At 37.2% G+C, this 24,969-nt stretch overlaps 2 protein-coding genes across 2 annotated transcripts; both read left to right on the top strand.

Moving 5' to 3' along the window:
• Positions 1-1,087: 1,087 nt before the first annotated feature.
• Positions 1,088-3,865, top strand: LOC143889450 (NAC transcription factor 32-like). The gene is made up of 3 exons (XM_077393659.1): positions 1,088-1,345; positions 2,417-2,691; positions 3,006-3,865. Exons 1-3 carry the CDS (start codon positions 1,186-1,188, stop codon positions 3,411-3,413), a joined length of 843 nt encoding a protein of 280 aa, XP_077249774.1. The 5' UTR covers positions 1,088-1,185; the 3' UTR covers positions 3,414-3,865.
• A 5,825-nt stretch (positions 3,866-9,690) lies between these two features.
• On the top strand, positions 9,691-21,695 carry LOC143889449 (aldehyde dehydrogenase family 3 member H1-like). The gene is made up of 10 exons (XM_077393658.1): positions 9,691-10,110; positions 15,535-15,603; positions 15,714-15,810; positions 17,610-17,816; positions 19,794-19,909; positions 20,003-20,107; positions 20,191-20,363; positions 20,450-20,540; positions 20,706-20,855; positions 21,262-21,695. Exons 1-10 carry the CDS (start codon positions 9,895-9,897, stop codon positions 21,499-21,501), a joined length of 1,464 nt encoding a protein of 487 aa, XP_077249773.1. The 5' UTR covers positions 9,691-9,894; the 3' UTR covers positions 21,502-21,695.
• The last annotated feature ends 3,274 nt before the right edge of the window (positions 21,696-24,969 follow it).

Raw genomic sequence — 24,969 nt, 5'->3', positions numbered from 1 at the left:
TATTCATAGCCAAAAAATAGGTTACTTGAAGCTAAAAAAATATAACTCGAATAAAAAATCGATAGCTCAAACCCACAAAGTGATAGTCGAAGCCAAAATAAGAAGCAAGGCACTCGAAGCAAAATGTAAGTTATTTGAAGGCAAAAATGATAGTCGAAGCCCAAAAAATGCTAGTTGAAGCCAAAAAAAAGTTACTCCAAGCCAAAAATGATAGTTGAATAAAAAAAATGATAGTCGAAGCAAAAAAAAATGATAGTCAAAGTAAAAAAAAAATTTACTTAAGCCAAAAAACTAGTCGATGCTAAAAAAAAACAAATTACTCAAAACCAGAAAAAGTTAATTGAAGCAAAAAAAAGGTTAGTTGAAGCCAAAAAAATAAGTCGAAGATAAAAAAATTTAGTCGAAGCCAAAACGTGTTAGTCAAAGCGAAAAAAGAAGTTTGTCGAAGCCAACAAATATTTCTCGAAGCTACAATATATTAGTTAAAGATGAAAAAATGACGAGAAAATGGACTTCACGCCCACACACCATATAACAACTCGTTAAAACATACAGGACAAGTGAGTTCGTGCCGACCTCAGTCGCCTTTCTTTCTAAAATTCAACCATTATCGTCCAACTCTTAATGATGGTGCGACCCATAACGTGGACGGACAAGATCAACCAAAGGTGGGGCCCACTATTGTATAACAATGGACGTTACCTAGAACCAAAGATACCGACAAGAGATAAGAAGCACGTGGGACCGATAGGTAGATAAACATGACACGTAATCTGATGACGTGTAAGGGATTGTTTTGAAAAGCCAACTCACCGGGACAAATAACATATTAACATGGCAGACGTAGTAATCCGTCCAAAATAGGTGACGTAATCAATGACAAAATCTTGCGCATGCGCCGCCAACAACTAAGACATAGTCCGCTGAGAGATTGACACGTGTTGGTCCAAATCAGCCTACTTTTAGTCGGCTAAACGCCCACGTGCGTATATTATTTAACGACTCAAATTGCGCCACGCGTCCTTTGTCTTTTCTTGGGATCTTCTTATAAATCCGCTGCTCTCTCTCACTTTCCAATTTTCAGCAAGAACAGAGGAGAAGAAAAATAAGAAAGAGAGAAAAACAGAGGATTTTATTTTCTTTAGAAAGAGAGAAAAACAGAGGATTTTATTTTCTTTTCAAGAAATGGGGACTGATTTGGAGCTTCCACCTGGTTTTAGATTTCACCCAACGGATGAAGAACTTGTGATGCATTATTTGTGCAAAAAATGTGCTTCTCAACCCATCTCTGTTCCGATTATTGCGGATATCGATCTCTATAAATTCGAACCATGGAAGCTTCCTGGTAAAAAAATTATAATAGATTCTTAATTTTCTAACGTTTTTCTTCTTTTTATTTGGAGTTTCTATCTTGGGTTCTTGAAGTTACAGTTAATTAGGAATTGATAGTTTAAGATATGGGATGAATATTTTATTTGGTTTTTTTTTTAAGCTTTTGTGAAGCCAAGTTTGAGTTCAATGGATTTGTTTATGTTTAATTCTGTTTGTTTTTTTTTTTTTCAGTGTGTATTTTATGGGAAATTGGAAATGAATTTTTTTCCAGGATTAAATTCTAAATTAGGGGTGTTATTCATCGGATTTAATTTCTTAAATAAGAAGTAAAACAGAGTTCTAAATTTGTGTGTATTTTCTAATTATTTTGGAATTTTATTATTTTACAGGAAATGGGAAATTAATTATCTTTTCGGTACTTAAATTCTAAAATAAGGATTTTGTTAGGTGGGATTTATTTTCTTGATGAAGCAAAACAGATTTATAAATTTATGGGTATTTTTTCTTTTTTTTCTTTTTTTTTTGGGAAAATTGATCTTCAATTTTTGGATTTTTTGTTTAGTGTGAAATGAAATTAATTCTCTTTTCAGTGCTTAAATTCTAAATTAAGGATTTTGTAAGGTGGGATTTATTTTCTTGATGAAGAAGCAAAATAGGGTTTTAAATTTATGGGTATTTTTTCAAATTATTTAGAAAATTGATCTTCAATTTTTACACTCAATTTGGTGCATTGGAAATGATATTTTACACTCAATTTGATAAATAAATCTCAGAATATATGTATTTTTCTCAAAGCATGTGTAAAATATCATTTCCGATGCACCTTAACGAGTGCCCTTAGCCGTTAGCAAAACCCTTTATTCTTGTATTCCCCCTTGCCTGTAAGGGGGTTCTTGGTTTGCTTCATGTTTATCTTTCTCTTCTTCAGTAATATCTCTGGTTTGGGGGTCCTGCCTAACCCCATTTACCCATCAAAAAAAAAAAAAAAAACCCTTTAATCTATTATGCAGGTTGTGCTGATATCATTCTCCTTTCCGAATTATTTGTAAAATTGAGCTTGAATATTTCGCTTTTATTTGTGCAGGCATGGCTCTATATGGTGAAAAAGAGTGGTATTTCTTCTCTCCGAGGGATCGAAAGTACCCAAACGGATCACGGCCGAATCGGGCCACTGCGACCGGATACTGGAAAGCAACCGGCGCCGATAAGCCGATCGGAAATCCAAAGGCGGTCGCAATAAAGAAAGCATTGGTATTTTATCTAGGCAAGGCGCCGAAAGGAGAGAAAAGTAATTGGATCATGCATGAGTATAGACTTGCAGATGTAGATCGTTCTGCTCGCAAGAAACAAAGTTCAAGGGTGAGAGTCCTTAGCTTTAGCTATTTAAAAAAATTTGGTTAAGTAAGTTCCAAATGCTAATTAAAAATTTTAAAACAATTTGATTAGTGAAATTAAGTGCGGAAATCGGTTATATGGAGCCCATACCCATAGGATAATCCAAACTGTCCATTTGATGAGCAATATCATAAATAATGGTGGCCCATCAAATGGACGGTTCGGATCATCCTATTGTGTGGGCCATACAGTACTTTTTGAAAAATAATGGAGGTGAAATTGAGTTGTCACATTCGGATCATGACTTGGGTTTGCTCTTGTGATATGGAATTTTGCAGTTGGACGATTGGGTCCTTTGTAGAATCTACAACAAGAAAGGGAGTGTCCAAAAACAAAAATTCTCAGAGATTAGGGAAGAATTGGAGAAGAAGCCGGAAATTCTGACACACGGCCGGAATCCGGCTGCACCGGTGCCGGAAAACTTCCCATCTTTCGCCGCCGATTCCATTAGTTGCTCGGGGCACGTGCTGTCATCCGAGTTCACGTGCGAAAAGGAGGTTCAAAGCGAACCCAGGTGGAGGGACTGGGAAAGAACCCTTGATATTCCATATGATAACATGGATGCCATTATGAACTCCAACCCGAACAGTGTTTACCTCCCTCAGATTGATCCCGTGCAGCAGTTCTCGCCCGTGTTTAGGGATTCCTACCAAGACATGTTCATGTACTTGCAGAAGCCCTTCTAGAAGGAAGTGGGCCCATGTCAGTGTGAATTGAAAATTGGCCACGTGGCATGGTGTGTAGGGCCCAATGGGTTCCTGTTCGGGTCCCACCCGTTCATATTCTTTTGCGCGAGTGGGGGAGCCTATGGAACAGTAACACGCGCCCGAGGAACAGGTTTCCTCGGAAACACCCCTAGTGTATAAATGTATTTGTGCATGTATAGATACGAAGGGAGCTGATAGTGCACTCCCTCGTTTTGATACTGACACAATTGTAGTAATTTTGTGCATGAGATGTGTTTTAACTTTTAAGGAGGAGGAATGCTAAGCTGAAGGGCGCCCTTGCAAAAACTTAGATATAGGGGCATACCATTGGACCATCTCACCAAAGTGCACTTATTATTCATTTAATTGTATGTTTTTCTGTGCCATTATAAAGACCTATTTTATAATTATAAGCCATCAACTTAGAGACTCATCTGTGCTGCTCATTGGAAGAATTTGTTACTCTATTATGCATAGCATGGCCCAAGAATGTTAGGGATTTCAACCGAGATTTTATATGTTTGTGTGCTTGTGAAGTCTAATATTTTTCAATAAATACCGTGCGGCCCACTTCATTGGATGATCAATATCATTCATTTGTTGGGCCACAAAATTTCTATAAGATGATCCTAACCCTCTCATCCATAGAGTATTCTATAACAGTCAATCCCATTCTAGATCGGATGGTTAAGATCATCCTATGGAGATGATTTTCATGGTGGTGCAGTCTATTTACATTGTGGCCCAATAAATGAATGGTTTGGATCATCCTATGAAGTGGGCCCGCAATACTTTTTGAACATTACTGGACTCTTGGTGCAAACACCATATAGCTTATCTACTCTTTTTTAGGTGAGAGAGAGAGAGTTAAGGAAAAATGAATTAATTTAGAGAGAGTGAGTTCGCGAAAAAAAATCCAACTAAACTTATCGTTAAGGAAAGAAATCCTGAATTTTAGGGTTAGGGAGAGAGAGAGAGAGGCAACAACTATACCGAAAACACAAAATTCCTGAATTTTTGGGGAGCAATTGCCCCCCTTTGCCCCTCTTGGCTCCGAGCATGTATGGGGTACCCCTTTGGACCGTCTTACCATAGTGCACTTGTTATTCATTTAATCGTATGTTTTTTTTTTTGCGCCATTATAGATGCATTTTAAAGACCTATTTTATAATTATAACCCATCAACTTAAAGACCCATTTGTGTTGTTCAATGGAAGAAATCCTTTACTCCATTGTGTACTTTTGGCTCTTGTGGTTACTCAAATGTTTAATCCCCTTAGAGGATTACCTTGGAACTCATAAGGGGTTTACTTGTCTATATCATTCAATTCGATCTTTAAGATGTGGCCTCTACTTCATGACCATAGTTACCAAAACATCATTTGGCAAAAAAAAAAAGAGATGAGAAAAATTCGAGTTTAATACGACATTGACCGAGAAAAACTTAGGGCGTGTTCGGCAATGGTTCTCATTTTCGCCCAATTGAACGGCGAGAAACGGATTGATGAGAATCTTACAAATGACTATTAGTCGCTTCAAAGAACCTTGCTTTTACCCTAAAAAGAAGGAAAAAGTTTAAAAAGGGGCTTAGTGGGCCAGATTGCCGAACACGACTTTTTGAGATACCTGTCCGCTTTCACATTCTTAACGCCTAAAAAAGTGGAAAATGCGGTTTTTAATGGTTGCCAAACACAACCTTAGTCAAAAAATGGAAACCCATAAAAATGCATTTAAAATTGTCATTTCCAAAAGGGAATGATATTTTCACCCCTCTGCAGTACGCATTCGCCCCCTTATAACGTGAACAGTGGACAACTTTAACACTTTTTGACGTCAAATCACGTTACCAGGGGGCGAATGCGTGCAGAGGGGTGAAAATTAGGGGTGGCCAACCGGTTCGGTTCTCGGTTCTCGGTTCCTTTTTTTTCGGTTCTCGGTTCTCGGTTCCATGAACCGTAAGAACCGAACCGAACCGTAGTACACAGTAGGACCGAACCGAACCGGACCGAACATAATCGGTTCGGTCCGGTCCGGTTCTTCGGTTCTAATGGCTAATTATTAATTATTAATTATAATTTATAAAAACTTTTAATTAAAGTTATAATATAAGTTACTTTCTTATTATAAGAATAGTATTAACTATTACTTATTAATATTATAAGTAATTTATATTATTAAGTATATGTATAATAGAAATATAAAAATATTTTATATATATATATATATATATATATATATATATATATATATATATATATATATATATATGAGAAAACAGTTCCTACACATATGTGTAGAGAGTTCTCTACACAGTAGCTTAAAATACAGTGGGGGCCCACATTGTTTGGGTGATCCAAGCCATCCATTTTAAAGGCCCCCACATAGATAGGGTGTCTACAAAAAATCAGATCCATAGGATCATCCCAACCCTACGATTTGTGGAGGTAAAATTGATGTCTTTAAACCTTCACAAATTAGTTCATTTTTTGCCTCCAAAGTTCGAATGGTTAGGATGATCCTATGGATCTGATTTTTTGTGGACACCCTATCTATGAGAGGGCCTTAAAAATGAATGGTTTGGATCACCCAAATAATGTGGCCACCACTATATTTTAAGCTAGTGTGTAGATAACTTATCTACACATGTGTGTAGGAACCGTTTTCTCTCTCTCTCTCTCTCTCTCTCTCTCTCTCTATATATATATATATATATATATATATATATATATATATATATATATATATTCAAAGTTCGGTTCCGGAACCGAACCGAGAACATTAGACCCGGAACCGAACCAAATAAGCTTGGTTCTTCATCAGTGGAACCGAACCGGACCAAAAATATTTTTTTACAGTTCGGTTCCGGTTCGGTTCTTCGGTTCCGGTTCGGTTCTTCGTTTCTGGTTCAATTCTGGCCACCCCTAGTGAAAATATCAACTCCCTTTCCAAAATATAGTGGGAGTAAAGTGTGAATGCTGGCAAAAAAATAAAAACATGTCTTAAAAGCTTTTCTCAGAAGACACTGTGTTTCTTTCGCACAAGCTTTTTCATATGATGATTGATGGTTGCAGTCATGTTTTCTCCACCTTTGCCCTTATTAGTCACCATTTTTCCATTAAATGAAAACCGCATAGTGATTTTGAAAATTTTTCAAAAAATATCTTTCAAAGTACGCAACCACGAAGCGCACAGGACTAGATCACAACTATCTAGTGACAATAGAAATAGATATGTGCTTAACACTTAATCGTGTATGGATACTGAGTGGGAAGACATTTAGTCAAAGTAGTCATCACAATTTTTCTATGTCTAGCAGATAACGTTATGTTTAACGTTATAGAAGAAGTACCTAAAATATGGTAGAAGCTGGAAAACCTTTACATGTCAAAAGGTTTGTCCAACTGATTGTATCTAAAGCGACATAAAAGAAATACAAATGCACTCTTACACACCTTAGGGGAGAGTCCCTCCACACGAATGCAACTTAGAAAACAATATTATTTCTCTTTCATGCAATTACTAAAGCAAGCTAATATAAAATAGACTCCCAATCTCGTATAAGAAACTAAGATAAACTCCAAATCTCCTGGAAGAAATCAAATCTTATACTCTTATTTTGAAGATTGTATGAAAAAGGAAATAATTCTACTATAAAAGCGAAACATTAAAAAAGGAAACAATCCTATTGCAAATGAAAACATTCCGACTGGTTTGGACTCGTTTGTCACCACATGTAAAACTGCAACCTGCAGGGGCGATGGCACTTCAAAGGGGAAGGGGGACAGTTGCCCCCCTTAATTTTTTATGAAAAAAAAAATACCTTTATTTTTTAATATTTTTTTTTACTTACCCCCTTTTAAAAAAAAATGCCCCACTTTCCAATCATCCCTAAGATAGAAAAAAAAATATTATAATTTTTGCCCCCCTTGTGCAAAATTTCTAGCATTGCCCCTGGCAATCGAGGATATCTGTTGGCGGCCAAGACCCACCACCAATAACATCCACCAATCTACTACCAGCAAATACACGGAAATTCCCAAGTCCTTGCACTACAAGATGGAGAAAAATATACACCAGCAAACCACAACCACAAAGGGAAATAAAGAGCAACAACAAGAAGACAAGAATATACGTGGTTCACCACAATGGGCTACTTCGCGGACAAGGCAACACAAAAATCCACTATTTTGAACCAATAGTACAATGTTTCATCCACTAGTAAAATCCACCGATAAAACCCATCTCTCCAACCTTCTATGCAACCCCGAAGCAACCCTCAAATTTCTACACTAAGTATGAGGAAAACCTCTTTGAAAAACCCTCAAGTCCAATGCTTTTCTTGCAATGAAGAAAAATCTATAGAGAAGAAGAACAATGGAAGAAGAAGATTATACCTCCAAGAAGAACCTTGCTTTTACTCCACAACAATGCACTACAAGAGCCCTGATGCAATTTCAAATGAGATTTCAGCGAAACCACATGATGAGAAGCGAATCGAACTCAGATGAGGTTGGAAATTCCTCGGCAAATCTAGTAAAACGTTAGATTTTCCTAAATATATTCCAAAAATCAGATAAATAATGAATAATTAAGCGAACCACAATCAATATGTGCTTAGATCCTTAGTAGAACATTAAGAGATCAAGCAAAATAAAATTCATAGAAAAGTTCTGAAAGAACCCAAGAGCCTAAAGGTAAATTTCCATTCAATAATCAAAGTCTGATACATTGCTTTCATGATATCTATTTATAATAAAAGAAACTCTTAAATCTAATTTAAGGCCTAAGCAACTAATCTTAGCCGTTCAACTAAAATAACATAAAATAATAATCTAAAACTTATCTAAAATAGTAATCCCGTAATAAAGCCTACCACATCCTAAAAGCACCCCCAAATCACGTAATCTTGGGCTCATTAGATAGGTAATCTAAAATCTTTATCGAAAAACCTTTCTAATTATATCAAAATCAAGCCAAATTGGCAAGATTTGATGCATAAAAGATAGGCTACAAATAAAGTGACAAAAATAGAAGAAGAAAAAAAAAAAGTTGTTCCACACCAATTACTTGAACATTCTTAGTGTTTTTCGTCAGCATCAGGCTCCTAAGAGAAAACCCCCCTTGACCTGCTGTAACCTTTCTTCTCACCCTTAAGATGAAGAACCTTGCTTTTGCTTCACCACAAAAACCCTCCTACAGTCCCAAGAGAAAACCCCTCTTTCCTTGCTCTAGATTTTTCCTCTCTTCTCTTCTCCAAGCCTCTCAACGTCTTCAACTTTCTTCCCAACCCTTTCTTGATTTTATATCTCTACAGCACACTCCACTTAAAAGACCATGTGGGACCAACTCCGATAAAGAAACAAAAACAAAAGAAATACAAAAAAGAGAGCGGTGATTATACATCACCGATTCAACAATCTCCCCATAAGAGGCCATGGGAGAGAGAGAGAGAGAGAGAGAGGATTGGGGGTGTCGGCAATCGAGAAGAGAGAGGAAGTGGGCGGGTGGAATAGAAAGAGTGGGCCCGTGGGTTTAATGGAGAAGGGAAAGGAAACTTTCCATTTTGTTCCCCTTAACAAAATCCCTAGTCCATTACATGATTTTCACACTTAATTTGAGATATTTTTTGAGATTCTCTGCTTGTGGTTATTGTTCCTGGAAGAAAAAAATCCTTCAAAAATGTTTTTCTTGTAATTCAAAGAGGGCCTAAAGGTTAGCATCAAAACATGATTAACGGTGGGATACCAAATTTTCAGTGGCAAAACTGTATTTCAAGGGGAAGGGGTTTTCCAATAAAAATTCTTCCAAGAAAAAAAAAAACGAAAGGTTCCGATATATTATAGGAGAAATGCTAAACTCATGGGCGCCCTTACAAAAATGGGATGAAAGGACTTCCCCCTTGGTTGCAGGTCACCAAAGTGCAATTAGTTTGGTTTTGACTTTTACAGATTATTATAAATGCACTTTGGTGACAGCAACCAATGGGGGCGCCCTTTCATCCCATTTTTACAAGGGCACCCTTGAGTTTAGCATCCCTCATATTATAGATATATAACCCCATTTAATTATTTTGATAATGACCCATTGCATTTATATTACAGTTTTCAAAAATGGACGTTGGGATATTCCTAACAACATGTACACAAATTCCAAATCAAATGGAGTATCTGTCATGAGTCATGAGTCATAACCATGCCATTTTCCTTTATTCATTTGGCTTTTATTGGAAGAATCAGTCACGAAACGGGAGAATATCGTTTGAGGTGCCGGCAAATTCAATCCAACCCCAACACATTTAAAGTTGTTTTTTCAGTTTTTCTTCTTTGGAGTCTCCTTCCCCTTTGGAGTCTTCTTTGAAGTCTACTTTCTTTGTCTTAATCACCTCTCATCTTTATCTCTCTTACATTCCTATCCACTCCTCTCCTTTATTTTTCCTTTCATACTGTTTTTTTTCTATCTCATGGAGGAAGAGAAGGCTAAGTTTGACAGAGAGAGTGCTGTTTCTATGGTTGAAGAGCTCAGAAAGAGCTTTTCAAAGGGGAAAACGAGGAGTTACGAATGGAGAATTGAACAGATAAAGATGCTTCATAAGCTGGTCGAAGAGCATGAATCAGACATCATTGAAGCTCTCCACAAAGACCTCTCTAAGCCCGAGTTAGAATCCTTCATGTCCGAGGTTCTTTTCTCTTAGTCCTTTTTTTATTCCCTTATCGCACCTACAATCCAATCAATTGGGAGAGAATCAATAGATTCTTTCTCGGGAGCGATACATCCTTCCTAAGGGTGTCAATTTTGGCTCGGGCTCGGAAGCTCGCTCGAGCTCGGCTCGGAAAAAGCTCTGCTCGAGCTCGGCTCGAATCCTTAACGAGCCAAGCCGAGCCGGCTGTCCAGGCTAGTTAAGCTTAACGAGCCGAGCCTGGCTCGTTAAGGCTCGTTAAGCATTTAATATATTTAAATATATATGTTATATATTAATATATACACTAAAAGGGTTGTCCAGGGAGTGAAAGGGAGAGGCAAAATATGTCACTTCTGTTTTGGAACCTCATTTGTTACTTGGACCACCCCCCGTAGTGTAAAAAGAGTAGTCGAATTACACTAGATAGGACTGTCCAGGGAAGATGAGGGGTGTGAACTTAATATAACAAAAGCTCGTTAAGGCTCGCGAACCTGGCCGAGCCTGACCGAGCCGAGCCGAGCCCGAGCCTGATTCGAGCCCGAGCCGAGCTTTGGAGCTTAACGAGCCCAGCCGAGCCTGGCCAAGCTCGGCTCGGCTCGGCTCATTTACACCCCTAATCCTTCCCAAACACTGCATACAACTCTCTATTGTACTACGCTCTCCAAGTGTGCTTGTTCTCCCCCTTCTTCCTTACTATTGGAGGGAGGAGTCAAAAGTCACTTATTGAGTGAAATGAATTATAAAAAAATCAATTAGAAATAGAATATGAATCTTCCTGAGCATCTGACCCTGCACAAATATGATCCAACCCTGCACAAATATGATCCAGACGTATATAACATATATTATATATCATAGATGTGTGGACATGTGGGTGTGTCAGGAACTAAGAAAATGCGGATATGTTCGAACGCTAAAATTTCTCTTAAGAAGATGCGGGTTCGATTCCCGCGCTAATACACTTAAGTTCTGAAAACGAGAAAAACGCATACCTCAGATTCGTTGTAGCGAAAGATCGAGTAATTAGATTTGGAGTTGTCTGCTGACCACTTTTGAAAGTAAAGTGCCGTCCCATATTGATCCACTCCCTGTTCAACCGTGAGTCCGATGGTGCTCTCTTTCCAATCTCCAAATTCCAGAGATTGTACGTTTTAGAACCATTACCAGGGAGTGGGATCTCAATCCTTTTATAGGCTTCCCTAAAACCCAATACCTTAGGTTAGGTCTCCCTGGTTAATTCCCAATTTGTGAGGGGCAAATTGGTTATCCCATCACCAGTACATAATTACTAATTAAACCATCATCAATCGGTAATTATAACAAAGCCAATGTGTGCACAACCCTCAGATAGTTTCTCTGTCAATCATACTTATTAAACCCCCCACTTTGAATCGAGTGTGAATATGGGATTTTTTCGTTTTTCCAATTCCTCCGTATATTTCTGGGTTTCCTTAATTCAAAGTGTTCCTCGACTTGATCGGCCAAATTGTAAATCGTTTTTGTAAATTCCTACGACATAATTTATTTTAAAAAAATTTAATAATATAATAATTATAGAAAAAATTACGTCGCTAATTTTTCATCAAATACATTCCGATAAAAATTCCAATTTGGCTCAATCTATCGTCAAGTACCGTCAGGGTAATTATATTCAGTTATCGTGTATCTGTTGAGGCCTCTAAACACACTCAAATTGAATATAATTAAATATAACTTAACCGGGAATTCCATAGCTAATTCCTCAACTTTGATTGGCACATTGCAATGAGTCCCAGCATGGGCATTCCTCACTCTGTCCCGTGTAGTGCCCTATGTCCCATACCAAAGAGCTCACCACAAAGGCTTCTCAAGTTAAGTATGCTGCATAAACACTATCGTAATATAGTGCACGTAATTCTAACGTATTCCAGAAAAACGTACATTAGCCCAATTCTGTCGAATTACTTTCACATATGTATATTTCCACATGTTGTGTGAGTACTTTCTAGTGTGAGACACACCAACGCATGATCCACGTGTTTCCTCAAACACATAGGGCCACCAGTCCTCAGGAGCCGATCCCTTCATACAAACCCTAGCGGAACATTCCAAGTACCACGTTCAGGGCTTAATTCCATCGGCAGGTCCCATGGTCCTATCACCACTGCCCAATGTATTCCGTGGTCTTGTCCCAGCACCAATTTGGTCAGTACACATTCCTGACACCCCACTCACAGTGGAAATATAGGACCAAACCGGTTAAGGGGATTTTCCAAGATTCCATCAATAACATGATGTACATTAGAGTACAACAGGTTGAAATTAGATCAGTGGCAATGAAATGGTCTTGCAAGGCCATACAAAATGCCAAAATTCCAACATCTCCCACTTGGCTTAAAAGACCAATTTCCTAAGACCTACTTATTCAGCATGCGTTTTAAACGCTTCCGCTTTAAAACTTTGGTCTCAGTTCACACTATCACAATTCAATGTAATAAATTCCGCTATTGATTCCACGACTTTTAATTCCCCACAAGACCATTTACAATCACTTTAGTTCCACACTGTTGTTAACCGGTGTGTATTCCTTAGTACCTTTGAGGTATCTAAGTACCTTTATAATAAATTTCCAATGTAACGATCTTGGGTGTTTGTTGGTACCTACCAAGCATTCCCACTGCAAAGTAGAGGTCTTGTCGTGTGCATACATAGCATACATAAAGCTTCCCATAGTTCAGGCATGTTAAACTTTTTCCATCTGGACCTTTTCCTCTAGAGTTTTAGAGCAAAACTCATACTGAGTCTTTCCGCCTTTCAAATAGATGTTCATAGGTTTTCTCTCTTCCATTGCACAACACTTTAGTACAGTACCAAAGTACTTTTTTCAGTGAAAGTGATGGCAACTAATTTGGGTCTATCTGTATAAATTTTTTAAGGCCCAAGATGTACATTGCCTTAACTAGGTCCTATATTTCACCATTCCGTGATAATCACATATTAGTTTCCATCAATAGATCCATGTTCCTTTAAGCAATCACTTTGTTGTCCACATGAAGTGATGGAAGTATAATAGTCCTCCCACTCACCTTTGCGTATATACAACGATCGCTATCGTTTATAACAAGCCTAAGACCTTTCATGGCTCTATAAAAAAAAATGCACCTTTTAGTTTCTAATTTAGAAGTGGTTCAACAAATTCCCAAACTTCATTTTTCATAATGGAGTTTCCTCCGACATGGTTTCCATCTAAAGATGTGAACTTTTAAACTTCCAATTTCCTCTGAGTAAGTAACAGGTTCCTCACTCGACTTACCAAGGGACAATATTCCCTTTCACTTCATCTAAGAGATATTATTTCCCTCCCACTGATGAAGAAGGTCTATCTGATAAGAGTTTGGTCTGTAGTCTCTGATGGAACTCATTTAACAATATAAGAGGTTGTACACCCTAGGAATCCATAGAGATATCAATATAGTCCATCATTGATCTGACATATTCTAGTTTATTCCTCCTCTCAACAACACAGTTTTACCGAGGAGTGTAAAGCATGGGGATTCAATGAATAGCACCATGTTTCTTGTAGAACCAACCAAACAAGTCTAAAGTGCATTCACCACCTCATTTAGTCCTAAGAACCTTAGTAGATTCTTGTTCATATTCCGCGAACTTGTCTAAGGCTTTAGATTTCCTATCAATGAGGTAATAATATATTTCCATTATCGCAGGTTTCACATTGACCAAAGTCTTCCCATGCGATACCTTTGATAACACCCTCATCAACTAATCGTTTTAATCCAGCGTTCCCAGTGTGCCTAATCTAAGGCGGCACATGTATAGTGCGGGGTTCCAAGTTCAAGTAACTAGATTCAATTCAAGTTCTAATACATTAATTCGAGAGTTTCTGCACAAGCTATAATTTATTCCATTATCAGAACATGACACAGGGTTATAAGTAGAACAACCTACTTAAATTCCAACAACACCATTAAGTCCATCTACTTAAAGATCACCCAACTTTAGGACAGATAGGAGGTGATTCCGCATAAAAAAATGCATACAAAGAAATATATGAGTAAGAGCTTTCCTCCTTTTCGGAGTCTTGGCATGTACATTCCAATTCCGACCATTTCCGCTTTCGCATCAGTACCCATATAGATGGATTGTCTACCTTTGGGTAATTATATTAGATCACTAAAATCCTCTCTATATATCGACACGTTACGAGTGCACATTGACTCAAGCCACTAAGCATTAGCTGTCCCAGGCACTACAAGTAATTATGTGAACACGAAAGAGTATACTCCAATTTTCCGTGCAACGTGCTCAAACTCAATTTCATCTACCTCTTTTGAGGATACATAAATTCAAAAGAGTCCATACTTACCAAAGTTAATGGTATCTGTTAACTAACCAACTTCTCCAGAAGCTTAAGCTGTTGGAGAAAGGCGTTATTTTTTTTTTATAGTTTGACACTCCCCCGCACGTGTGGCCCACTTGGCAACCACGTGGCACATGTGGTCCCACTTTGGGCCGACCATTGCATGTGAATTTTTTGCTATACAGGAGGTTTGAACTCGAGACCTTTAGCTCTGATACCATGTTAACTTACCAACTTCTCCAAAAGCTTAAGTTGCTGGAGAAAGGCGTTATTTATCTTTTATACTTTAACACTACCCCGCACGTGTGGCCCACTTGGCAAACACATGGCACATGTGGTCCCACTTTGGGCCTACCAACGCATGTGGATTTTTGCTATCCGGGAGGTTTGAACTCGAAACCAGGCTTTGATACCATGTTAACTTACCAACTTCTCCAGAAGCTTAAGCTGTTGGAGAAAGGCGTTATTTTTCTTTTATAGTTTAACACTCCCCCGCACATGTGGCCTACTTGGCAAACACGTGGCACATGTGGTCCCACTTTGGGCCGACCATCGCATGTGAATTTTTGCTATCCAGGAGGTTTGAACTCGAGACCTTTGGCTTTGATACCATGTTAACTTACCAACTTCTCCAAAAGCTTAAACTGTTGGAGAAAGGCTTTATTTTTCTTTTATACTTTAACAATATCTATATTGTTCTCATCAAAGTATTTCCCAACAGATTTCCTAGTGTGTTCCACATTGTTCCCATTCAATTCCCCCTCTCTTTTGCGTCACTTTTTCTTATTCGCAACCTCAGAAACGTGAACCTGGTCTTTGTCTTTCTTTCCCTGGTTTCTTCGTTCCTCTTCCATTAGAGGTGACACCTCAAACTATGGAAAGTTAAATTCCGTTTTGAGTGCAAAAAAGGAACAGTAACGCTTCCGAAGAAGATGGAAGTGGATTTAATATGTTTATCACTTGGAAATCTTGTGCTATAGTGTATCTACACACTTTCAATTCCTCTGCAGGAAAGTATTCCTCGTTAAGGTAATACTTAACAACTCATGTTGTTCATTATGCAGATTTCTATGACAAAGGCCACATGTAAGTTGGTACTTAAAGAGTTAAAACATTGGATGAAACCAGAAAAGGTAATTATTTGAACTATACTCTTAGCTGACCATTGCTATTCTAATGATTTAATCTTTTTGGGCATGTGACCGTGAATGCGAATTTCTGAGAACGAATGTTGTTTGTGCAGGCAAAAACTTCACTGACAACTTATCCATCATCTGCAGAAATTGTATCAGAACCATTGGGCGTTGTATTGATTATTTCAGCATGGAATTATCCATTCTGTATGTAGAAAATCCAATTACCCAAATGAATGAAATTGAATACTTTGAACTTATTCATACCATGATCCAAGTCCTTATAAAAAAAAAATTGTAGCGTCGAAAGAGATATTTCCTAAGCATATGTTCAGAGTTGTTATTTGAAGGCTCAATGCTTCTGTTATTGCTAGATATAATTCTTAGCCATCCCATATTTGCAGGAAAGACTACAATTGTTATGACACTAGATGATTAGTGAGTTAATTCTTGGGTCTTATGCTATTCGAATTGTTTTGTGTGTTATTTAATTCTATGGTTGTTGCATCTGTGTGCTTAAATGGGTCAATGAGTTTATGAATCTCAAGTTTTTTCTCGTCTATTTGTCTTAAGAGGAGCCAGGGAAAAAACTCACATAAATTATGTTCCCATTTTAATGTGCCAAAATTGGATTTGAAAAGAAATTTAAATGTTTCTCAAATCCTTCCATAGAGGATTGAAATGGAAACATGTTTATGTATTTGCTTTATGATGGCATATTTGTATTCATGGCCAATTTCACATGAAATTCTTCTTGTTAAAAATCTTAGGATTATAGTCTATTGATTTTTATGGTATTGTAGCTTTGTAGGAGCATTTAAGTCATTATTGTCTATGACTTGTTGAAAACGTGAAATAAAAGCAATGAAATGGGGCGGCAACAACCATTAGTGAAGTTGCTTGATATTTTTCTCTTCCTCCAATCCTCTCTTCTCTTCTTTTTCTTCTTTCTTGATCATCATTAGCACAGGTTAATGCCAGCCCGTACAGCTGACATTAACCACTGTACAACCATGCAAGAGACGTGCGTTTTTCTAAGGTTCGATTAAAAAAGGATCTAGTGAATATGTGGTGTTTTCCCAATATTTTTAGAGCGGTTTGAAGGCAAGGTTTCAGATTTTAGTTTTGGAATGCATTTCAGTTTGCCAGGAAAATGGAAACATGTCGGTTTCAGTTGGAAATTTTGATGGAAATCCTGTAAAATCACAAAAAAATATGAAAATTTTGAGCTCTTTGCCGTTCACAACTAATGTTTTGATGATCTTATTACTTCCGCTAACCGTGATAGTACGAAGGATGAAAGAGAAGTTGTTGTAAAGCGTTGCAGTCGCTTTCGTTGATGAGTGAAGGATAGATTCAGAGTTCTTTCTCTAATGCCAAGTTAAAATTATTAGAGGAACTTTTTTGGGAGATAAGAGACTTTTCATTCCTCTCTTGTACAAGTATCTGTTGATATGAACTAAAGGGGTAAATTGTAAATAATGATCTAATAATCAACAAACTAAGGTTAGTGGTAGCATACACAAATCAGAAAATAAGAACCCACATGTCCTTGATCTACCAACACTCTGCACATCATGTCTGACAATATCTGAATTAGATTAGTCGCATTTACTTTCCAACTAATTTGAGCTTTCTATCACTTGTTCTTCTCATCCATTTTACGATGATGTGCATTATAAGCAGTCTTTTCCATTGAAATTGATTGAAAACCCTATATCTGTGTTTAATTGTGCATCTGTCTTGGTAGTTGTTACATCAGACATTATCATATTTCCTTTGTGTATCATAAAATATATCCATTGAAGCATTTGCTGCTCACAAATCAGAAATTTGGGGAAAAATTAATTACATTTCTTATTCGAAATTTTGGTAGGAAAATTAGAAATATTTTGAAAAAAATTCATTTTTTCTTACAAAATCCCGAAATTTCGGTATTTCAGCTGAAATTTAAAACCATGATCACAGGAAGAGTACTTATCAAAATATTCCATTCTTTTTTCCAGTGCTATCTCTTGATCCAGTAATTGGAGCTATTGCCGCTGGTAACGCAGTGGTCTTAAAACCATCAGAAGTTGCACCAGCCACATCCTCATTGCTTGAAAGATTCATAGCAGAATATCTGGATAGCTCTGCTATACGAGTTGTTGAGGGGGCTGTTCCTGAAACAACTGTGCTGTTGGAGCAGCGGTGGGATAAAATATTCTATACAGGTTATTTCTCATTTTCTATACTCTTTTTGGCTATTGGATGCTGTCATGGACAATCATGCTTCTAAAATAACCAATCGTCCCTCTTCCTCGTACTTCTTTTGTGGTGTTCAATGAAATCCCTTCTTAATTATCTTTCACATAATAAAAAAAAGAGGCAGAGCTGTCCTAAGATCACTGTTTTGGTTGTGAAAAGTTACTTGTTGAAGTGGAAATAGGGTAATGAAAGGGAAACACTTCCCAATAGAATGTTGCATCTTATAGTAGTCAAATATTTCATTAATGGACCTTTTTGGACCCATGATGTCAGAATTTAGTTCGTAGGAAGAAACACAGCTGAAATAGAATTGGTCATATTTTGCAAAGGATACCCTAACAGCGATGAATGCATAAATGTTATTGGTCAACCACAACATGGAGAGTTAATAATGGATAAGCTTGTTATTCTTGAGTTCCTTAAACATCTTGATTAAGATAGGAGGAGTTTGAACCATACCTACATTAAGAAATGGAGCGATGGACAATACTCTTGTTTTTATTTTCTTATGGCAAAGAAACCATCCAATAAAAAGAGAACAGTACTTCTCAAACATGACATATTAAGCTAATTAGAAAAGGAGAATTAGTAAAATATTCATGCTTGATTAGACCGACAGTTTCCATGGTGACTTTGCATCGTATGGATTGACAGTTACAGGCTGCTCTCAAGGATCATTGTTAGACAAGGTAATTGTAAGGTAAATGCTTGATTCACTCTAATTAGAAAGGTAAAATTGATCGTGGATCTGAACAGAATAATTTTTCAGGGCTTTAAACTCGGTACTATAGTTCAGATGTCGAGTAAACCAGTCACAAACAACAACCTATAACAGAGGAGCTGAGGACTCATGTCGAATATCAAAATCTATGAGAAACTTAGACAATCAGGGAAGGACTATAATACCGCTAGCTTCTATAGCAATATCCCACGGGTTCCCTAGTGTAACTATACAATAATTTAGCTGCTGGATAGGATGGGTATACAGTTGCAAGCGCATCCATGGGAAATGTTGTTCTCATGTATGGAATGATCCAAAAGAATTACCTTTACACCATTCACTGGGCCTGAGTTCCTTTCTCCTCCTTGAGTATTGTTTCAGTTTGTGCTACTGATTTAGCACAAACTTTTTTATTTATGGTTGAATGTTACTGGAGATATAATTTGGGGGCCATTCAACTAAGATTATTCTGAATATAATTCATTTACTAAATTACAAGTTGTCCCTTCAGTTTCATTGGAGTTGATGTCATTCCTCCTTACGGATTTGTTATTTTAAGAAATATTTGGAAACTCTGATTCATTGGCTTGCCGTTGGATAGGCCAAGTCGACTCAGATGACTCAATGATTGACCAGATAAGTTGAAATAGTTTATCATTGTTTTTTAGAAATGATAGAGCTTTTTTATTTATAAAGAAGCGAAAATAGTTTCTCACTGACCAGGCTAAGATTTTCATTGATTCAGGGGACATTTGAGTTCTTTATTGACTTGATTATCGCAAAATCAGATCACCTGAGTTAATCAGTGATTGATTTGGAAAGTTTCTAAACATTGTTTTAAGATCAGTTTGGGTGTGCGATCCACTTGCAATGGATGCAATTTGTGCATAAACTGTAAAGTGAAACCCAAAAGGCTTCCTAGATTGTGATTTACAAAGAATTGCATCCAAAACGAAATGCGGTTAGACAGCTAAACTGACCATTAGAAGGTTACAATGTTTCTTAAATCTTTCTACTCTATTGATTGACGTTCGAAATCTAAAGAATCTTTGATAGAATATATTTGATTGGCAACCATATTTATATCAGGTTGACTTTTGGGGGGCAGGAACTATGCCAAATAACTTTAATAGTTGAGTTGGATAGGTTGAAAGTTCATGCCTGAATAAGATTTGTTGATTTTGTGGGTTTTTTTCTTATCATTGAAATTTGAAATGTGTAGGTAATGGAAAAGTGGGACGCATTGTGATGGCTGCAGCTGCAAAGCATCTTACACCAGTTGTCTTAGAGCTTGGTGGAAAATCTCCTGTAGTTATCGATTCAAACGTCAATTTAGATGTAATTTTTCTTCATATTACGAGTCATTGCCACCTTGGATATTATGGGTATTTTTATTAGGATGCTAATGTGGATTTGTATTGACCTTCCAAGGTTACAGCGAAGCGAATTGTTTCAGGGAAGTGGTCATGCAATGATGGACAAGCTTGCGTTGCCGCAGATTATATTATAACGACAAAATCTTTTGCTCCAAAAGTGGTAGGAATTCTCTGGAAGATTTGTGCGAAAAATATAACATTATCTTTTTGTGTTCTTTCATTGTTATTTCAATGCTTCACTAGGTAGATGCTTTGAAAAGTACATTGGAAAAATTCTTTGGCGAGGATCCGTTGCAATCAAAAGATTTGTCTCGCATTGTGAACTCCAATCATTTTACACGCTTGACAAAGCTCTTGGACGAAGATAAGGTTTCTGATAAGATTGTCCATGGTGGTCAACGTGATGAAAAGTGCCTGTAAGTTTCACTCTGTTTAACATAATTCTTGTAATTATCTTAAGATTTATAGTCAATCCTCTAACAGAATATTCGTGTAATTACAGATATATTGCTCCCACAATCTTATTGGATGTACCACAAGACTCTTTAATAATGAATGAGGAGATATTTGGCCCCCTACTTCCTATTATCACAGTGAGAACCTGCCCTTGAATTGTGCCCTGATTTTATCTTTGGAACTGTTTCACCTCATTACCCCTCCCCACCCCAAAAAAAAAAAGAAATAAAAGAAAGAAAGAAAAGATGTCTCAATCTAATTTGGAAGACACTATAAATTGATTGTAGTATTTTCTTGGCAAGGTTGACAAGGTGGAGGAAAGTTTTGATTTGATAAGCTCAAAATCAAAGCCTCTCGCTGCATATCTCTTCACAAAGGACAAGAAGCTCGAGAAGGAATTTGTGAAAACCATCTCTGCCGGAGGGCTGCTGATCAACGACACTGTCTTGCACGTAATTTACCTTTCCTATTCTATACATAAATGCATATATACCTATGTGCATAAATTTACATACATTTGTTGTCACAAATATTTATATATCAAGAGACATTTTTTGTTGTTTTTCGGTTTGCAATCAGAGAAAACCTGGTAAAATAAAATATATAAAAATGTAACATTTAAGAAAAACATGAGAAAAACAGAAACTACTGCAGTATTTTCTTGGTAAAAAATAAGAACTGAAAACATTGTGATATTTTTGGAAAATCTTCTGATAATTTTGGGTTCTTTTTGTTATGAAAAAATATCGCTATATTTTGAAGAAGTAGGAGACATTTGTGACTTCATACATATTTATGACTGTTCAACACAATTCACTCTCCTTGGTTTGTAAAATCATATCATGTTGTATGGTGCAGCTTGCACTTCCCAGTATACCATTTGGAGGAGTTGGGGAGAGTGGAATGGGGTCTTACCACGGTAAATTCTCATTCAATGCTTTTAGTCACAAGAAGCCCGTGTTGTACCGAAGCTTTGGAGGTGAAGCTTCGGCGAGGTACCCGCCTTATACACCCCAAAAAAAAAGGTTGCTGAAGGCACTACTCAATGGTGATATAATTGGTCTTATTCTGGCTTTGATTGGATGGCCCAGAACCTGAAAACCAAATGCTTGTATTTGAGATACTGGCTGTTGCCTCTCTACCTTAGGCTTTGATCAGTCCATGTATGGATGTAATTAATCTACGATGAGAATAAAATAAATAAACGAATGCGTAATTGTTGTGTAAACTGATGTTTTAATGTTTTACTGCTTTTTTCAGTCAAGAATTTGAAGCATAATTCACTTTTTCTTTGGGAAAAGAGTATAATAGATGAGAAAAACAGATATTTTACAGGAATTTCATTGACATAGATGATGATTGACAATAGAGAATGGACAGTATACAAAATTGTATTGATTAGACAATCCTAACCATCTGACTGGTTGGTTGAAAATTTGATGTCCAAAACAGAATTCCAATTGCAAGCTACCAAAGAGAATTATCACCTCAATGTGATTTTTTGCAGGGTGGTCCATCTATGTTAGAACCCTCCGCATTTACACTTCCAATCCTTCATTGAACACATACATTGTGGCTGTGTGTATGATCATCTTAATCGTTAATCTGGTGAGACATACCCCAGATGGGCTACAATGAGATAATCGCGGATTGAGAGGTTCCAACTGCCAAAGTAGTTTTCTTTTTTAACCCAGAATTCATCTAGGAACCCGGGGCGGCACCTTAAATTTTATTAATGGATGAAAATAATTACAAGAGCGGGACATACCACCTTACTTCAAAACCCAAAAGAAATATATAGAAATCACTAATTACGACGGGTACTTGGAATACCCAAAGCATCACATCTAATAGCACCCCTGGCTTTAGTAGGGAGATCCTTCCATTTTCTAAAAGCTTTATTACACTTTCTGTCACAAGCATAGTTTTCCAAGGAGTCACTGACTTGATTGGCCTCTCTAAAAGCACCCATGGCTTTAGTAGAAAATGGGATTTGCTAGCATCCATCCCAAGGCATTTCGTGGAACGTCTGTTGCATGAGAGAGCAACCACATGGGCTTACTTTTCAACAGATGCAGCAACATAGGCTTGAAGAATTTTAGAGATTTCTATTAATCTTGGATGATTACAAAGAGAATCAATCGGTGCTTTATAGAGCACTTACACGATAAAAACATAGAAGGGAGAGCAAGATAATTATAGAAGAAAATAATCCTAAACAAATCTACTTTCCTAATCTCTTTTGGTTGCCTCTTCTAATCCACATGCCTAATTTATCCACGCACCTCATTTAGCTAACTTACCCAATCTACCTCCAAGATGATCCAACGGTGAGATCCTAATCCAATCCACCCGTTGGATCTCACATATTCTAACAAGGCTCACTTTTCTTAACAGATTTTGTCATTATTCATGAAGTGGCTGCTCTCTCGTGCAATCTGCGAAATGTTTTTTGCGATGGACCCTAGCAAATCCCTAGAAAATGATATTTCAAACTCCTTTTATATGCGTTTTCTTAAAAATAACATAAGAAAAGACAACAAAAGGGGATGTATCTTGCTTTATCTATCTTGCTAGCTATATAGATATAGATAGATGTATGCATATATAAGGAAATATAACCCCCCTCAGATATTTTGATAATGACACTAACATTTTTTCCATTTGGATGTTGATCACTTATGGAGACTTATAACCAAGGTTTAAAATTTCAGTTTCGGAACCGGTTTCAGACCTTGAAATTTCAAAATTTCGGTCGAAATCTGGACAAAACCAGAAATTATTATTTTATTCAATATTAAATTTCGGTGAAATATTAAATTAATATTAAAAAAAAAAGATTCTTTCCGTCAAGGTCAAAATAAATGACCCTTTCGGTTTTCATCAATTTCGGTGTCGGTCTCCACCGAAATCCGAAGTTTAAAACCATGCTTATAACAACCTATAAAAATTGTAAATCAAACAAAGGAGTGTCACTATTAAAAAAACCAGGCCATGTCAAGGGCAATGATTTCCCCACGTTCCTTTATAATGATTGCACTGGTATACTTTATTTTAAACTTTTCTAATTCTATGGAACATGTTGTAATCAGTAGCCAAGAAAGGAAAAGCTTCTAGTGCAAAAGTCATCCACGAAATGACTATCCTCAAAATTGCCTAGCAAATCCCTATCTATAATACATAGAGGTACGTATAAAAATTGCTTTTATTTGAATAACCTGCAGGAAACTCCTGTACAACCGACTTAAAAGATCCCTTCTATAAACTCTACCTAAGTTTTTTTTTTTAATCCTTGAAAAGCAACCTGAAAAGGATTACATTTCTATAATATCTCCCTAAATTCTCTACTACTCATTCTATTACGGTCCTAAGTGGGCCCCCGCCTAGGTATGGACTGGGTGGGACCCAGCCTAGTATGGGACAGGTTTAAAGGGCCTTGCCTAATGCGTTCCATCAGCTCTGGAGATACTCCATATTAGCTCTGGAGATACTCCATATATAATATCACTATAATGGTCTATCTCTCTAAAAGAAGTCTTTTCCAAAAACTCCTATGCAACCAACTTAATACATGCTATCTACATGAAAAAAAAGTAGCTAGTGCCATTATCAAAATCTGGTCGTGCGGATATCATACTTACGTATACACATGGCTTTTATCTGAAGAACCAAGCAAGAAAAGGCGCAATCTATGTGTACAATTAGGGTTGCAACTCGGGTCGGGTTTTCTAGAACCCTACCCTACCCGAGAAATTATCTCGGGTCGGGTCGGGTCGGTCGGGTATTTTTTTTAAAAAAAAAAAACCCACGATTTGTAAATCCGGCCCTACCTGGGTTAGTTTCTCGGGTCGGGTCGGGTTTTTCCACTGTGTCGCACCGAGCTTCATACAAATAATTGCTGCACAAATACACTTTCATCATGTAATTTCCCTAAAAATCATGAAAAGAAAAAAAAAAAGGTTTTTCTTACAATCCAAACAGGGAACTCAACACTATCTTCCCAATGCCACTGCTATCTACTGAAATGGAGTTAGCTGATGCATCATCATATCAATAGACAGAGGGCACTGATATCTGTATTCGTCAAGGTGCACAACTTAACATTCAGGCATAGGAATTGGAAATCAGAATCACGTTCTGATACCTTTCACATAGAAATCCTAACTTTGTAAAGCCTTCAAATGATGGCAAATCTTCCCAGGAAGGTTTACAAAGAATCCATATTTCCCTTGGAGAGATTGACTTAAAAAAATAATAATAAAAAGGAAGGGAATGGAAGGGGAGTTTTGTATGCTGAGATGTCAATATCCAAAGCAAGCCAAAAGCAAGATTCAGGGTGACAACAACAGGGCAGTGTTTAAAAGACAGGGAGAAAAAAAATAAAAAAAACCTACCACCTGCTTCGGTAAAGGAGCAAAAGAGAAGTGCAACCAATGCTATTCAGAGAAAAGAAACAGTTCTTTTCTAGCTGGCAATGGGTTGTTTGCCACAAAAGTAAATTGCAAACAACCCATTGCCAGCTTGAAACCCGGACCGACCCGAGAATACCTCAGGTTTTTTAATGTT

The sequence above is a fragment of the Tasmannia lanceolata genome, unplaced genomic scaffold (assembly GCF_043159265.1).
Source record: "Tasmannia lanceolata isolate RefF3 unplaced genomic scaffold, GAP_Taslan_0.1 ptg000013l, whole genome shotgun sequence".
Taxonomy (NCBI): domain Eukaryota; kingdom Viridiplantae; phylum Streptophyta; class Magnoliopsida; order Canellales; family Winteraceae; genus Tasmannia; species Tasmannia lanceolata.
Note: the sequence above shows the minus strand (reverse complement) of the source record. Positions and strands in the feature narration are given on the sequence as shown.